This window comes from Melospiza georgiana, chromosome 6, assembly GCF_028018845.1.
Source record: "Melospiza georgiana isolate bMelGeo1 chromosome 6, bMelGeo1.pri, whole genome shotgun sequence".
In the NCBI taxonomy this organism is placed as follows: domain Eukaryota; kingdom Metazoa; phylum Chordata; class Aves; order Passeriformes; family Passerellidae; genus Melospiza; species Melospiza georgiana.
This window is the reverse complement of record NC_080435.1, coordinates 4,162,774-4,180,084: the sequence shown is the minus strand read 5'-3', so window position 1 is coordinate 4,180,084 and position 17,311 is coordinate 4,162,774. Positions and strand designations below refer to the sequence as shown.

At 41.3% G+C, this 17,311-nt stretch overlaps 1 protein-coding gene across 3 annotated transcripts in view; it reads left to right on the top strand.

Moving 5' to 3' along the window:
- Nucleotides 1–16,100, top strand: part of MIDEAS (mitotic deacetylase associated SANT domain protein) — a 53,626-nt gene extending 37,526 nt beyond the window's left edge. For all 3 annotated transcript variants that reach the window (XM_058026007.1, XM_058026008.1, XM_058026009.1), the window contains exons 5-13: nt 265–331; nt 3,942–4,084; nt 4,927–5,030; nt 6,379–6,454; nt 7,605–7,693; nt 8,819–8,968; nt 9,172–9,351; nt 9,764–9,963; nt 11,053–16,100. In XM_058026007.1, coding sequence (XP_057881990.1) covers nt 265–331; nt 3,942–4,084; nt 4,927–5,030; nt 6,379–6,454; nt 7,605–7,693; nt 8,819–8,968; nt 9,172–9,351; nt 9,764–9,963; nt 11,053–11,248 — 1,205 coding nt within the window. In that variant the 3' untranslated portion in view covers nt 11,249–16,100. The remainder of the gene's footprint in view (nt 1–264; nt 332–3,941; nt 4,085–4,926; nt 5,031–6,378; nt 6,455–7,604; nt 7,694–8,818; nt 8,969–9,171; nt 9,352–9,763; nt 9,964–11,052) is intronic.
- The last annotated feature ends 1,211 nt before the right edge of the window (nt 16,101–17,311 follow it).

Sequence of the window (17,311 nt, the reverse complement as noted above, 5' to 3'; positions counted from 1 at the left end):
GTTGCTCCGTCTAGGCAGGGATGTTAAGATGGGTTCACAAGCAACCTGCAACACCCCCTGCTGACGTTCTTAGGAATGAAAAGTCAGTTCCTCTCCCAGGTCACTATCTTGAGCTGAGGGGAGGAAGGCTCTGGTCATCTGAAGCTCCTTTATTTAGCCTGGGGGTACCTTTTTTCAGAGATGCACAGCTCTGATTAGATTTGCAAGCTGTGTGAAAAGTAAATCTCAGATGTGAAGCTGAGCAGTTCTTCCTTCTTGTTGCAGATAGTTCAGAAGTTACCCCTCCGATTCTTACCGTAGTGGGGGAAGCCACCCCGGTCAGCATTGAACCGTAAGTAGGCAGCAGATTCAGAGTCTCTTAGTAAAAGTGCTTCCTTGCTTCCTCCTAAACCTTCAAGCTGCTCCCTGTGTGACCGATGTACCTCTTAGAAGCATTAAAACTATTCCTATTGGTGGTTCTAAATATAAGTTGTCTTGATTAAAAATTACACTATATGATAAATAGTGTTTGGTTGGGTAAATGTAATTCTGGTGACATTATCTGCTTTCTATTGATGCTCACCTTTCTCTTGGCTGAATTACTGTTAGTTACCTAAAGGGGAATCTGTCCTGTGTTGTTTTATACGAGCTCTTTGTATGCTGCCTGCTTGTTTTAGGGTGGGAAGATGATGCTCCTTTAGAGGAAGGACAGAATGTCCTTGGAAAACTGGGGTTAGCTCTCCCATGGACTGGTCTGGTTGCAGGTGTGTTGTAGCAGCAGCACAGCTGTGAACACTCCGCTCTGCCCTGGGCGAGCTCAGCCTGAAAACGCTACGGCCAGTGGCATGTGGGCTGTGTGCCCTGAGCTAATCAGCCTGGTTGGTCTTTAGCTGGCTGTGTGCTGGGAAAGAGCAATAGGGAACACAGTCTGGAGGTGTTGAAGCTGGAATTGTGAGCTTAGGCTTGGTGTCAGTCCTGCTAAACCTGAGCAGAGCTGCAAATATCTCTACACAGCCTTTGCCAGTGCTCTGGGAGTGTTATCAATTCAAGCTCAGTACTGCAGAACTACAGCAAGGTAGTGTAGTTCCAGTTCATTACTATACCTAATTAATTAACTCCTGCAAAATCTAATCGTGGAGATGGATGGCTTGAAAGCACCCATGTGGCATAAAAACACCCACATGGCTCCGCATCTGACTGTGCAGTCAGGAATCTCTGCTCAAACTCTGCAGCATATCCCATAACATTTGAGATATTTGACTCAAAATTTCCCCAGGTAAATACTACCTTGTTGAGCAGATGCTTATGGAGGTAAATTGCTTTTAACTTTTAATGACAACAAATTATTAGCCTGGTGTCATTTCATATTTGGCAGCACTGTTGTGGTCAGTTATGTAGACGTGTCTTCCTTAAAGAAAATGTGGCAGGAAGCACTTTTTTTAGAAGAAAAAAATGTTTAATTGGCTTTGTAGTCTTGTCAGAAGTTCACTCTAACTTGTGATTACCCAGTATAGTAGTCTTAATTGCTTGCCAAGCCTTCTCTTAGTGCTTCTTAAAAGGTTATTTAATTGCAGTGATTTGAAATAGGAAATGTGATAATGAAGCTTAATTCTTTGTGAAATGGTACAATAGGCAGCTGTTGTCACAGATCCTTGTGTCCTGCTGGTTTTGTAGTTCAGCTGCACCAAAGTCTTGGGGTCATTGCTGAAGTAGGCAGCCTTAAATATACCTGTGGTGCATCACTGAACTGCCTTCCCGATTCACAGCCTCAGTTCTGGATGTTGCCACACTCAGCTCCCACGGCATCCCAGGAGCACCACTGGTACTTTCAGGAAAGAGCTCTTTATGTATTGAAGTCTAGACCTCATCAGTAGAGGAACAGAGGAATAATATAACTTGAATGGATCTCTGGAGATCATCTGGTCCAAGCCCTTGCTCAGAGCAGACCAAATTTAGGTTACCCATGTCAACTCTTGCAGTAGAATTCTGGTTTTATTTGGGCGTTGCAGGTACAAGATGAAATTTTTATTTGTTTCTAGCCCAGAGATGTCATATTCCAAGTTCAGTTTCAAAATGAAAAGCAACTTTCAAGAAGGCCCACATTCTTTCCCTCCAGGTCTTCCAGTTGTCTCTTTCTTTCTCAGAAGTGAGGTCAGAGGAGTCTGTGTCCTGAGACACAGCCTCTCCCAAATTTCCCAGTGCAGTTTTGACTGCAAAAATGCCTTTTATCTGTTTCCACATGGCAGCAAAGTGTCAGTTTTGAGCAGTCATCCCTTCAAGGGCAGATTATAATCCATAAGCCTTTCCTCCTCTGTGAAACTGCATGTCATAACAGTAAGCAAGACTAATCACAATGAGTAGAAGACTTCACCTGAACATTAATCTGCACTCCATCTCAGTGTGCTCTGAAAGGAGAGCTACTGCTGAGTGGGTGATGAAGTTGGAACAATTGTATACAACAATTAATTCTGCATTGCTTTGTTTACACATGAACTGTTCCCCTTAAGGACATCTGGATCTGCTACAGATGAAAAAAAAGTTTGCAAAATATCTTTTTATGTGTGCTAGAAGTCAGTAATTCTTTTGAACGTGGGTTTTTCCAACACATGACATCTTATGATGCAAGTGTTTTATGACAATACCAAAATGAGGAATTGGGTGGAAAAGGGAATTAAGGTATTTGCTTCTTCTCCTTCCATACCCATTTCCTCCTGTGTGATAACAGAGTCTCTTAGGACTTCAAAACACCATATTGAAACACTTGCTGGTATCTCTGGATTTTTGTACTGGTTATGTGTTGTTTCAAGGCTTCCTCACTCCTTTTCCAAACTGCTTTTCATAATAGATGTGTGTGTGTCATTTCAGAGGACGAGAAAAGTCTGGAGGTTGGCATTTCTCAGAAGTTTTTGTTATTATTCCTTATTGCACTGTATTATGCTCTTTCTTTGGTAATTGTGCTAGGTGTAGGGCATCAAGCCAAGAATTGAGAATTATAGCAAGCCTTGCCCTGGATGCAGGGAGTTTTAATTTTTTGTAGTGAAGCAACTCCAGAATTTTATCATCTTCTGGGCACTGCCTGATCTGCTCTCTCCAAAAAAAGAGCTGCTTTCTCTATACTTTACTATGTCAAGAGCTACCAGAGTGATTGACTGACATCTGAATGAGGAACACTTTTGCATTAAGTACACAGTAGAACAGTCTTTCATTGGGGGTTCTTACCCACCTCTGAGCACAAAATCACACTTGCTAATACAGAGTAGAATCTCTGTGGATGGTCACTTGACTTAAAGCAAATGTAGTGCTCTGTGGGTTGCACGTAGTGAAAAATCTGTCTGCTAATTCAGATGTAAAAGTATGAGATTGCTGCTGGAAGGAAAGGGTTTGGGTTTGGTACAAAATGAGCAATACAGGTTTCATATTTTTTTGTTTTATAAGAAGGAGTACCTGGAATACACCAGCTTGTGTCAAGCTCATAAAGGATCAAATTTTGGTCCTGCTTGGAATGGGAAGTTGGACCAGATGGCAGTGTTTAGGTTGGAAAGGACATCTGGTTCAGTTGTTGGCTGACAAAATGTTAATACTAAAACAGGCTTACCTGTCTTATGCCTGAGGAGCAAGCTTGCCATAAGAGGACCCTATATGAGAGCCTCTCCAAAAGTGATGATTATTGGAAGCCAATCACTGTTCTTTGAGCAACTATTAGGGGATGCTAATTGAAATACAGTTTCAACCTATGCTGATTAAAAAAAAAAAATTGAAAATAAAAAAATGGAAACTGGTAGTAGATGTAAAACCTCTCAACTTCTAAGTTATTTATGCAACCTACAACACTGTTGCAAGAGCCTGCATTTGTATATGCATTTGTTTCTTCGTTTGGTTCTTCATTAGTGTTTCTAGCAGAGACTGAGACTTCCTGGGTATTGTAAAGATGGCCTGACTGTAACATTTTTCCTTCTCTGCAGGCGAATAAATGTAGGAACTCGCTTTCAAGCAGAAATCCCATCACTGCAAGACAGATCTCTGGCAGAAGCTGATGAACATAAAGCAGAGCTGGTGTGGCAGCCATGGGATGACTTGGAAACCAACAAAGTCACCCAAGAGAATGGTAAGAAGGTGGAAGGCTGTTAAAGAGGGCAGAGTTGTCGCAGTGGTTGTAGGGATAACCACGTATCTACTGTAGGCATAATTAAAAATCTTTTAGAGCTACCATTCAAGTGACATGTTTGAGTGGTCTTGAAAACAGTTTTAGGAGCAAAACTTGTTTATCAGATTGCATGTATGGGGCAAGGGGAAGCTGGTAGGATCGGTTCTTTTAATAGTGAAAAAACTGGACTGTTGCTTCTATCAGGCCAAGAGCAGCCTTTTGCTCAGTGAGGCTTCCTTGGTTTCATTAACATTGAAAACCACACACACTCAACTCCTGTATTTTTGAGGGATGTTCTAGGTGTAATAGTATTTAAAAAAAATCAAGTTGTAGACTGAAGTGAGGATGAGGAAGCAGGAGTTGTGGTGGCTAGTAGCAGACCTGGGGAGCTGACTGCTTCTGTTACACATGGGTTGTGTTCTGTATAAATCCTGAAGGGAAGAGGAAGTGGGCAAGCTTGGAAGAAATATTTTTGAATAAGAGAGAAAAAAGAGTTTTGTGAAATGGAAATTCACAATATAAGGGTGGATTCAAGAAATGTGTGAGGTGAAGGGAGGTGGGAAGAGCAGGGAGGAGATTTGCAAGAAATTCCATGTGTAAATAGTGCTGCATGACCTTGTAGCCTAATGAGTGCTGGGGTCCAAATTTGACTCAGATAAATTTGCAAGGACATGCAGCTTCTCTGAGTTTTACTTTCTGTTATGTATTTCTCTTTCAAAAGAGGTAATTAATCATGCCAATGCAGTAGGAAACTTCATTTTAATCTTCTTTTCTGATTTTTTTGGGTACACCTGTGGAAACAGTGGAAAACCTGCTAGCTGCTGCCTGTTCAAGCATTTTTCCTGGGGGTGGAACCAACCAGGAGCTCGCATTGCATTTCTTACATGAAGAAAAAGGAAGCATTCTGGTGAGTCTGCCCCACTATTCACCTCAATTGTGGTCAAAGATGTTAAGGCAGGTCAGGTAACTTCTCATTCCTGAGAGGAGAGCCTTGCAAATTCCTTTCAGTGCATCTGGTTCCCATTGTTTGGTGTCCCTTTTACGTCCCTGATGTGGGTTCTGACCAATGTACAGTGCCGTGTGCACTTACTTTTGTATTTCCAACTTAGACATGTTTGGCTTTTTAACAAACACACTGACAGTCTATCAGGGCAAGTGAGCCAAGACTTCTAAATTAATCTTAGATGTTGTCTTCCTGGAAAGGTTACTGTGTAGAAGGGAAAAATAAGAGGCTGGGGCTGAAAGCTGAGTCAGAGGGCAGTGTCTTGCACCTCTTTGTTTTGGTTGATCCATTTGACTTCTCTGTCTGTGTCTGCAGAACAACTGTCCTGCTAATTTTATACCAGTATTGTAAGACATGATACACTTTCATTATTGCCCTTTGATACCTCTGGGAGGTAATATCAAAGAGCAGAGCAAACAGCAAAGCTTTATGGTCTTTTTATAGTTCTGTGACTGATTTAGACTGGCATAAATCTGCCCTGTATTCAGGAGTATCCCACACTTTTGCCTGGCTGCTTGTTTCCCATCCTGTGGCACTGACACTTGTGAGGCTGCATGGACTTGCATCAGAGAAGAGATCAAACAGAAAGTAGTTTTTGTGTGCGTGTGTGTTAGGTTTCTGGCAGCCCATTGTTGTGAATGCTGCTGTTGGCATTAGAGAGGAGCAGGACTGCCTCTGACAGCAGGAACTCATTGTTCAGGTGGTTTAAACTGCCAGTGGAAGCACGATTCTGTTGTCTCCTTCCTACAGAATTTGCAAGCTTTCTGGTTTAAATGAAAACTAAAAAGCAGCTTGAGAGGTGGGGGTTTTGTGTGTGTCATCTTTCAGTCACGTGACTGCTGATTTATTTTAAAATAATGCTCAGTCAAGTGAGATCAAATTACAATTACTTGGATATGTAAAACAGGTGTCATTTAGGGCAGCATGTTTGGATATGTGTGTAATAGGCCTTTGGTTAATGAGAGGAAACTGATGCAAGGTCTCTATGTATGGAATTAGCTCTCTCCCAGTACCCTGGTGGTTGTGTCAATTCACAGATGTGAAGAGGTGCCAAGAATGTACCACTTGCCTCTTGTACCCAAGATTAGATGGTCAGTCAAGAATGTGATTTTTAAAGTTGTCCCAAGTGGTAAATTGTGCTCTGTTTCTTTTCTGTTAGCTTGCCATAGAAAAGAGGGGATTGACAATTGCCTGATCTTTGTTTTTAATACCCCAAACATTAAAGTAATTCTTTTACTTGTGTTTATCCAAGGGAGCTCTGACCAAACTGCTGTTGAAGAATCCAGTGAGACCACCTACCCACCCTTTGGCAGATTATCACTACACAGGTTTGTCAACCAGAACAACTCTGTGCTACCTGCTTATATCCTTCTCTGATTTTTTGGGGTACTCTGTTACATTACAAGAAGATTAATAGAGCAATCCTCTCTTGTAACTCAAATGATGGCTTGCCAGAATTTTTGCTTATGCAAATTAAGACACTTTAAATGTAAGAAACACTGTATCCTTCTGAACATGTGCATGTGTATTGGGAAAGGTATGAGTTCTCATTTTCTTTATGGGGAAAAGGGAAGGTAATCCCCTGCACTAAGACAAAGAGAACGTAGAAGGATAGCCAGGATGTACAAGAAAGGCTGTGGTAACCTTAGAATCATAGCCTCTCTGGCATGAGTTTCCAGGGTGGAGTTAAGCAGGGGTTTTATGGGGAGTAGTTTTCAAGCTTGCTGAAGAAGCCTCAGCCAGCTATGAATACCTGTTAGTGTTTAGTCAAAATTTAAATGCCATAAGCTAGCTTTGTTGTCATGCACCTAATTAGAAAATAGTCAGCTGTCTGACACTGATTTCAGTGATCTGGAGAGACCCAAGTCACCTGAAAGATCTGATATAAAGTGGTAGAGAGATGTCTTAATAGCTGGTACCACAAAGCATAGAAAGTACATTTTTGTTACTATGCATTGCTACTGTAGTTGTTGGCAAAGATTAGTTGAAGAATATCTATAAGGAAGGGGAGGGGATTCGAGAATGTTATTGTTAGAGGCAAGGAATATTTGAGGAATACTGGAGATGTAGCAAATCTTCAAGTACAGATTGCTGCTGAAAGAGAAGATCCTGTTCTTCTGCCCCACCATCACCCTACTATAAAATCTTATGACTGGGTCACCACGAAGTGTGTCACTTCACCTTGCGTGGGCAACATCTTAGTTCATCTAATTGAGTGGTTTTTGCAAGCTGAGCTGAGTTAACCTGTGGTGATGAGCACTTGATGTAGCACAAAGGAAGTGTTGGGAGGAGAGCTGGGGTGGAGCAGTAAGGGAGGAGTTAACAGCAGTCTGCAGTTTTGCTGTAGTAGGCTCAAGGAGAGACTGCACCCTCATGTGTGTACTGGTCTTATTTAAGGCAAACATGAAGAAGAGGTATGAAGAAGAGTAAACATTTGAAATTATATGGGTTTTCATTATAACTTACTTTTACCTACAGGATCAGACAAGTGGAAGGTTGCCGAAAAAAAGCTATTCAACAAAGGCATTGCAATCTACAAAAAAGACTTTTTCTTGGTCCAAAAGCTTGTAAGTTACTTTTGTTTGTTTTTATGATACATTTTTACATGTTTGTTGAACATTTTATACAGGAAGTTCAATCTTGATTTTTCTGAAACCTCAGTTTTAGGTCTAGCATTAGGTCCCACACTCAAAAGATTTCAGAGAAATGTCAGCCTCCAGCACAGCTTGAAATCTCACCAGAAAGCTAAGCAATCATGTTTGTTTTGCTTAACCCTGGCATTTAAACTGCATTACTTCCATAAGTCCATGCTACAGCTAGCTATCTCCTCTGCAGAGCACATTTATAGAGCATTGGCAGTGTTTAGCTTAAATGGCTTGCTGATAAAACTAAAAAGAAACACATCTTTGCCACTGATGGAGAGGACCAAAGAAGGATATGAGAATGATGCATCCTTTAGATCTCTCCAGTGTTGTGACAATGATAGGAGAAATGATCACTCCCATGTTTGGATGAGGTATGACTTGTCAGCAAGGGGGAAATCACTGAAGGAGAGTGCAAAACCAGGAACTGCAAACGTATTTACTCAATAAAATCCCCAAAGACATTTAAATTGCAAAAGCTCAGAAGTTGAAAATATATTCCAAACATTTCAGAGAAATCACTGATGCAGAATATGTGGATGGTCACAAGTCCATGCTGATAATTGTCCCCCACCATATGCCTACAAAATACATATGGCCAAAACGGGAAGGGGCTGCAAACCTTCACTTCCATTTTTGGATTGGTATTCTGGTCTGGTCTTCTCTGAAGTGCTGCTGCAAAATAAAGCTCCTCCATAAAACTGAGAAGCTGCTGTCAAGCCTGATGGCTCAACTGGAACATTTCAGAGGCTAAGAGGTGCATTAAGCTTACACAATTCCAGGTTCTGTCACCTTTACATTAACCAGTTTTTCTTTGGAAAGTTTGTCCTCTAGTTCTCAGTGAATAACAGTGGCAGTAGGGGATATGCTGGGGGATGAGGCAGACAGGTGAATATGACACAGAAAAAGAGGCTTGAACAGCAGCTGTGGTGGAATGGAAACTACTAAGGAAAGAAAATACAAAGTATATTTATTGCACCCCTAGTAATTATTTATAAATCTTTTTAAAATCATGTAATCCACTGGAGTTTTATGTTTTTTAAACAACAGATAAAAACCAAAACAGTGGCTCAATGTGTAGAATTCTACTACACATACAAGAAACAGGTGAAAATTGGTCGGAATGGGACCTTAATCTTTGGGGACATTGATGGTGCTAATGAGAGATCAATGAAAGATGAAGCTGAAGTTGACATCAAGGTAAGTAATTTCCTACATTTCTCTCACCTCTTTTGGGCTGTGGTTTGGAGTCTTGTGTATTGACTCATTTACTGGTCAAATCAAAAGCACAAACAATCTGGCTTCTCCACAGGAGTCCAGACTCACAAATTTGTGTCCTGTGTCACATAATGTCATTTACCTACAGGCATCAAAATTAACAGTTCCTTTGTCTTCTGGTGAAGAGTTCCCATAGGTTTGCACGTGTTCTTCCTCTCAGAAGGGACATCTTCAGTGAGGAACAGGGGCATGTGGAGGAGGAGGAGGAAGAGGAGGAAGAAGAGGAGGCAGAGGAAGGGTTGGATAACAGAAGGAGGAGCGCCAATGCTCTGAAAGATGAACAGACACTACAAGATGGTTTAATAGTAAGTGCTGCATTGTGCATGTTGTGCTTTCTATGCCACCTTCACTTTGCAAATGGTTTAGAAAACATGTGGGCAGTTCCAGATGTTTCCATCTCTAACTTTTCTGGAGTTTCCATCTCTAACTTTTCTGGAGCAAGAGTTTGGGCTGAGGTAGGATCAGTGTTACTATCAATCAGACTGTGAGCTGTGATGAGAGAACTGGGATGTGTACGGCGGAAAAATGCAATGAATTCTTTGTGGCTGGTGGACACAGAGGGCCGTGATGAGAACTGTCCTTAAAATAACCTGAAGATTTTGCCATTAAATAAAACCTTTGTCTGGAATGAGTGAAGCACAGGAGCTCAGCCACTGTCTTCCTTCTGATGGTGGGTTTAAGTGTCACTTTGACTCAGTTCTTCTCCTCTTTGCAAAGGCCAGCAACACCAATATGAGGAGTCACGAGGCAACTGTCATGGGCAGAATTGGGAGGAAGCCAAGGGAGACAACAGTGAAGCCTCGAAAGCCTATTACTGCTCCAGTGCAGAGGAAGAAGAGGAAACAGAAGATAAAACCAGATGCTACCAGTAAAACACAAAACACAGAAAACACATTTCCATGTAAAAAATGTGGCAGGTAAGACCAACTCTGCTTCCAGCAATAGTCACAGAATCGCAGTAGGGCATCTCCTGTGGAAGCTTTTTCCCAAATGAACTTTCTGTCTTTCTATATAGGCCATAGACATTGGCAATAGCTCTAATTAATTACTGCCCCACTAATACTTGCAAATTAAGGCTTGTTTTTCTTCAAATGGCATGAGATACCACCTGTATTTCAGCTGTGTACAGTAGTTGGTGTTAAGCTGCACTTTCAGGCAGCTGCTGTGTTGGCCCTCTGTAATGCTTACATTTTTGTAACAACAAGTTTCTATGTATTTGCTAGATTACATATAAAGAACATGGTGTAAACTTAAGAACAGTGGTCTAGAAACATGAGACGTTACCATCATTATTGCAGCAGTTTATTAGGTTTAGTAGGTACATAGTTCATCTGGTTACATTTGCAGCTATCTTTGGTAGATGTCAAATATATTTGTATTTCCTCACAGAGTTTTAGTATTTTTTGTATGTCTGTTGCCACCAGAATCAAACTGTCAAGAAAATTCAGTTCCCTACATAAGTTGCTTACTCTTAAAATAACAGGACAAGCAGACAAGGCTTCTTAATGATGTCTGAACTACACTTGTGGCGCTTCATGCAAAATCCAAATAGTTAGTGGTGGAGGGTGAAGAACAGATGACAGAAATGTAGAGTGAGAAGGAAAAAGCTTAAGTATTTCAAACTCTCTGGACAAGGCTCAGGAGTGGTATTGGGCCATCATTTGCCTCACTGCTTACGGTATTGTTGCAGCACAGGGGTATGCCTGAAACCAGGGCTATGTTAAGCAGCACGTGCATAATTCAGATACCAGCACTGCCCCTCTGAATTCACAGCTGAATGAGAAATGGCCACAGTAAGAAATCAAGCTCAGGATCCCCTGCTAGCATTGCACCTTGCTCTCCATGTCCTGAATGGTGTTTGCTGTAGGTGCTCTATCGCAGTGCCTGTGGGAGTTCCGGAGCTGAAGCTCATGAACTTGAGCCAGAGCAGCAGAAGCTCTTCCAGAGAAATGTTGAAGGAGGCCATAGGAGAGGCCAGTGCTCATGTCCCTGTGTGCTTTCCCCAGGGTGTTCTACAAGGTGAAGAGCCGCAGTGCTCACATGAAGAGCCACGCGGAGCAGGAGAAGAAGGCGGCGGCGCTGAAGCAGCAGCAGAAGGAGGCGGCCGCCCGCAGCCAGGCCCAGCAGGACGAGAGCAGCGACAGCAGCAGCGGCAGCAGTGGCAGCAGCAGCGCCAGCTCGGATGAAGATGGAGAAATATAGCAGGAGACCAGAAGTGGAGGGAGTAGCAAGGCTGGACCCAACCTCCCTCTCGCTGGTCTCAGTTGTTTTTTGCTTGCACTTTTCTTACCTGAACCATCTGGTTTTGGTTTCAGTGCTGCCATTTCCTCATACCACATGTTCCACTTCACCTTGCCAGTACTGAACAAGCCAGAATGGTGGATAACAAGATTTGTTTCAACTTGGATTTTTTTTTAAGACTGATAAGATTCCTATTTATAATGATACCTGAGGTACATAATAGAATAATGTCACCTGCAGTGGAAGTAAGTTCTCTCAGGTCAGTCAGACCTTTCTTTTTGTTCTTGTCAGGAATTGTGGTAGTAGGACTCTTGGATATAAAGGTTTCCAGACTGGAGCAAGAAAATGAAGCTCTACTTTGAGCTAAGTGTATCCAGTTACTATGACACTGGTGATTTCCAGTTTTTTCCTTTCTTAGCAAATTCTTCTTCTTTTATCCTTTCCTGCCTTTCTTTCTGAGCAGTTATTCAGGCAGACAACAAGTTTTGTGGAAAGATGGTGTGCACTTTTGACCTCTGTTTCACAAAAATGAAAAGTAGGATGAGCAAGACACTCTTCTTCCTTTTGAGAGGAAGTTTTATTTTTCAAACGGAAGCCTAAGGTCAGTTATCTTATGGCATTAAGAACATAGCAATGGATATGAAAATATCCTGTGTGATAAGAGTAGCCACAGGCCTTGCAGGTTGTCTCATCTTGGAAAACAAAATAGTCAGCCTTTGATTAACTTAAAGGAGTCTGGGCTTCACAAGTGCAATTTAAAATGAAAATTGCTGGGTTGTAATTTACATAAATGGGAGCAAGTTTGTTTAGTGAAAATGAACCCAGATCTTCTTGTGTGCACCTCAAAAATGGGAGGAATGGAGTCTCATCTCCAGCAGTCATCCCTCTGTGAATGCTTTTACCTCTCAATATCCTCTTCTCTCTTGTAGCAGCCCTCATTTACTCCTTGAAATTGCCATCATCAAGCTTTTATGGCAGGGCCCTAGTTTCCCAGGCAGTTGCTGTCAGACAGCATGGACAGGAGAAGCTTGTCACCCACTTGCACACCAGTGGCAGGGCAGTGCTGCCTGCTGGGTTGTCCTGCTATGAGCTGTTCTCTTTGCTGAAAGGCTGACTCTTCTTCACAACTGACACAAGCTAGTAGCCCAAAAAGTCTAGCTGCCAAAAGCTGCTGGTGAGAGTTAAGAAGTGGGCCAGGTGACAAATGTTAAATTCGCACAGGATTGTTCTGTACATCTTTATAGCCCACATTTATCATAATTTTGTAAGGATGCAGAGAATCACTTGTGCTTCATGGCCAGCTGGTGCCATCCTATAGCCTGGCTGCCCAGCTTCCTCCCTCCATCCAGTGCTCAGGAGCAGCAGTGATCCCCAGCCTCTGGGTGCTGGCACTGCGTCAGACCACACTGTAGGAGCTGATTGCTCCTGCCTTCCCCAGCAGGGATCCAAGAGATGTTGTTGTATGTGAACTACTGAGTGTGCCTGACTGGCAGATTTTTTAAATTTAAATCTTGACCCTTCCAGCTGCTAGATAAATTACTGGTTAACTATAGAAAGAGGCTGTAACTCCAGCTTGTTGTCTGTCAGTCATCTTTCCCTGTAGTTTTATGCAACCATGATGGCTTCACTCTTTTGTTTGGGAGGCATTTTATTGTACAACATTTGCTTTGACATATCTATGCCTTTGCATAGAATCCTTTTTCTGAATAGCAGAAACAGTTACTGCTCTTACAAAATCAGGAGGAACATCATTAAGGACTGCACTCTTTGTGAAGTTGACACTTTCACCTGTAAGTGTTCAGTTTTCTGTCAAGATTGTATTTTTCATTCCTATCGAAACTGGGGTTCCTTTCAGCACTTAGATGACTGTTCCATGTTCCTACTTTGAATGGATCTTGTTGACTAAGTAAGAAACACATGGCACATTGTGAACTGTTAAAATCATTAAAAAACTGCAAAGAACTAAAAGCTGCTTTTTTAAAAAGAAGCTTAAGGAAATCAGTCTTCCTCTTTAAGATTTCAGTGTTGATTTACATTTTTGTTTCTTTTATAAATTGGGGGAAATGCTTGTCTGCCATTATCTTAGGGCCCTTGGAGAGAACAGAAGCTTTAGCACACTGTGTCAGGAGGAAGAGTAGGTGAACCAACTGCAAGCATTATTACAGTCTTCCAAAGGCCAGATCGTTCACTGATTATCCCTACTTTAGGAAACTGATATAATTTTTCCTCTTGTCAAGGACAAGGTGTTGAGGTGCTGGTTAGAACAAATCAGAGTTTTTTCTTTACTTGCATAAAAATGTTGTGTAAATTATGTACTGATTCCAGTACTGCTTGTTTCTGTCCCACCCTGCTGCAGTTTAAGAAGAATGGAACAGGAAAACTGGACACAGTCTGTTACTGGAAGAAAATCACAAAAGGGATTTTTTGAGGATAACCTCTATAACAGCTGTGGCTTAGCAGGGCTGACCACAATCAGGTATATGTGCTAAGTGGCATCAAGTTGGAACGTTTCTGAGCATACTTCCAAATTGCCAGTAGGCCCCAGAAAACTTCTTTTCTGGCATAGTAGTAAGTAAAACAGTTCCTCGAAGTGTCATCTTAAAAGACAAACAAGCAAACCAAGCCTTCTATTCACTGGCTTACAGAAGGAGTTTGGAATTGATCCTGCATTTGAATTAGAGCTTGCCTACTAGCAAAAGTTGGCAGAGAATTGTTTTTTAAAAAAAGAAGAAAACCAAAACCCAAACAACTAACACCCAATTTCTGTGGACAAAGCATTTAAAGGGAATTTTTCTAATCTGGAATGAGTTATGCTCCTACTTTTTGTGAGGGAAAAATAACTAGAGTGGCTCTCTACTGCAGCACAGTTAATTAAAGTTTGTTATTCCAGTTAAGATTTAAAAAAAAAACATCCCAAACAAACAAAATGCTTCTCAATGTTCTGTTGATACGTCTGTTTTAAAACTCCATGCTCATTATTTCCCATCGTTTAAGGGCCTATTGATCAATCCCCATTTAGTGTAAGGGTTTGCTGCTAATTTACAAAAAAAGGCAGAAGAAAGTCATTAATTTGAACAAGGATTCTCTTCACTTTGAAGAACAAATGGGAACAAATATTTATAGAATGCAATTCTGTAAATGTCTACTAATAATTTGCCTTTTACAGTGCAGGATCAGGCTTCAGGTGGTCATATAGCCCACAGTCAGATGGCTGCATTTCAGATCTTTACCTGCTTGAGCCTTGATGCCAGCCCTCAGCATCATGGAGGTGCAGTGACAGGTCACACTTGCCCTCATCTCATACTTCTGCCTGTGCTTCTGCCTGCCCTTTACAGATAGATTCAGTCTTTCAGGTCTGTGATCTGCATGGGATAGCATCTGAGTTTTGTAAGACTATGTGTGTATGTAATTACTAGATAGATGCATGCACTTGTGATGCAAATCTGATATAGCTGCAGGTGTTTTGCAGTCTAGCTGCGAGAACCACTCTGCATTTTAATTTACTTGATGTTTGTTCTTTTACTGATACAGGTAATGGAATCAGAGAGAACTTGGCTCTGTAAGTTGAAGGCCTACAGAATTTTACTCAGCTGTGCAGGACCATGGCATTTTGCTGGCTAGAAAGAGGTAGGGATGTAGCTCCTTAAAGGCAGGACAAAGATAGAAATTCAAAAGCTTAAAGGTAATTAATCTGTTAAACCCATTGTAGATAAAGTCCAATTTAACTAAAAATACTCTGATTTATCACACTGAGGCTTTTAGTCATTTTTATCACTGCAACAAGCTTAGATTAAAATCAACACTTTTCAGAAAAAGTCTTTCTTAAATCACAAATGTGAGCTTTCTCACTCTCTGCAGTTACACTCTTGTTAATTCTCTTTCAGGCAGTGGACTAGAAGGTTCCTGCAGATACATACTGTATTTTAAAGAAATGGGAGTAGGAAGGACTATAACCATAGGAGTCTTGCTTTCATACAATGGCACATTTAGTCCAATGCTTACCAGAAACCTTATTCTAATACACATTTTCCCACACAAACTTTCTCCCTGCTTTATCTTCTGATGTATGTCTGGAAGTTTATAAAGCTTTAAAGAGACAGAGAAGTGAGTCTACAAATCATGTTTGATTTCTGGGGGGGCTTGAGTTTCTATGTAAATTCATCACTTGGGTTCAGCTGCTTTACTTTCCCTCCTTCTCTCCTGTGTCATATGTTAGGAAGACACAAACTTTAAATCCCAAGCTGTCTAAGGATCTTTCTTTCCAAGACTAAGATTCTACTGACAGCTGAGCCTGAAAAAACCCTTAACTTCTCCAGATTAGAAGACAACATATATTTTTATAGAAATATAATTGTGTATTTTAAAAAAGTTTCCTGCAGCTTATCCACCTGTCCCTTGTAGCTCAGATTTGATAAAAACTTTTTTGTGTTCATTCTTTTTATGTTCTGTTTTTAAATTTGTAGTCAAAGCTTTGGTGTACTGTACAGGAACAGTCAGCCTTTGTAATTACTGTATAAATGCTTTATAATAAAGTATATTACTTTTATTTTAACAAATAAGCAGACACTTCCTTTTGTGTGTCTGCTGCCTAGGGCACCTTTTAAAAGACTGTTACATGTTTAAAATGTACATATATAAATATATTTACCTGTTGCTGTACAGTTGTGATAGACTGGACTGAATTTATTTTTTGTGTGCTTTTTTATAAAATATTAATACACTAAAGGAAATCTTTGCAGATGTGATTGTAATGTACTATGTAACTTATTTACTTAATATCCTCTATATATGTAAAAAACCTTTTATTAAATGAGGTTAAAAAAACAGTCTCTTAGGTGAGTTTTCGATGGTGTGAGGGAGTGGCTGGGGGCTTGTGCAGGCTGTGATGCACAGGAGGCTGTCCCGAGTCCTTATGGCTGGTCTGCTCTCTCTTCTGTACTCCCCTGTGTTTCCCACAGCAGCTCTGGTGGCTGTTTGTCACCTTCCCCCAAGACACAAGCCTGCACTGTGTTTTATGTCTTACATCCAAGAAAGTAACTGGCACCTGCCAGGAGCCCTGAGAAATCTGCAGCTCCACCGTTTTACAGAAGTGTTGGTGGGATGTGTGTTCCCCTCCAAGCCAAGCACGCCCACAGAAAGACAGAAACAACCTTGACAGTGTGCTAGGAATTCCTGGGGAATAGTTCTAGGTCTGCTGTGCTCTAAGTAAGGCCAGTGGGATTCTGACACTACCTGAAACAACTACAAAGACCATGGGCAAGGCAAAGACATCGTGGAGTAACTTCGTACCTGCTGGGCGTGCATCAGATGAGAATTGTGCAGTGGCTTCAGTGGCAGATCACATGGTATCCGTGATCTAGTGATCACTGTGATCACTTTTCAGTGATAAAGTTTGAAAAAACTTTAGTAAATACTGTCTTAAGGCCACTTACCTGTTACCTGAATCTGAGGGGGAGGGGATTTCACAGGTTTTGTTACACAGCATGTATTTTGTTTCTTCTGGCAGCAGTTGGATCTCTTGCCATATTTATGAGGATAGATGGAAGCATATTTAAAATCCATATCTTGGATTTTAAATATGCTTCCATCTATCCTCAAAAGATCTTCCTTCTGTTTTGGTACTTTGCCTTTTAGTTAACTAGGCTACACAGGTTTCTCACACCCTGTGGGCATGATGTCTTTAGAAGCTACAAATGCTACATAAAGCAGATGGCAGAAGTGCCCGACTGGTCTCCGGTGAGATTGCACTTAGGATCTAAGGCAGCACACCTCTTAATTTATGCTGACGTTTTCATTTCAATATTTTTGGCAAAGCTGGCAGGAGAAAGACTCGGCCCAAGACATGAAAACACTAATTTTTTCAGCTCAGTGTAGAGGTCCTTGTTTTAGTTTATTCCTGTGCCCGTGGTGGTTGGATCAGCAATAGCATTGGGAGAAAAAAGTATTTTGCTTGGTGTGTGAAGAGACAGGGAACACTTAAGCCTTCACTTGAGATAACAGACCAGGACTTAAAGGCTTTAAATC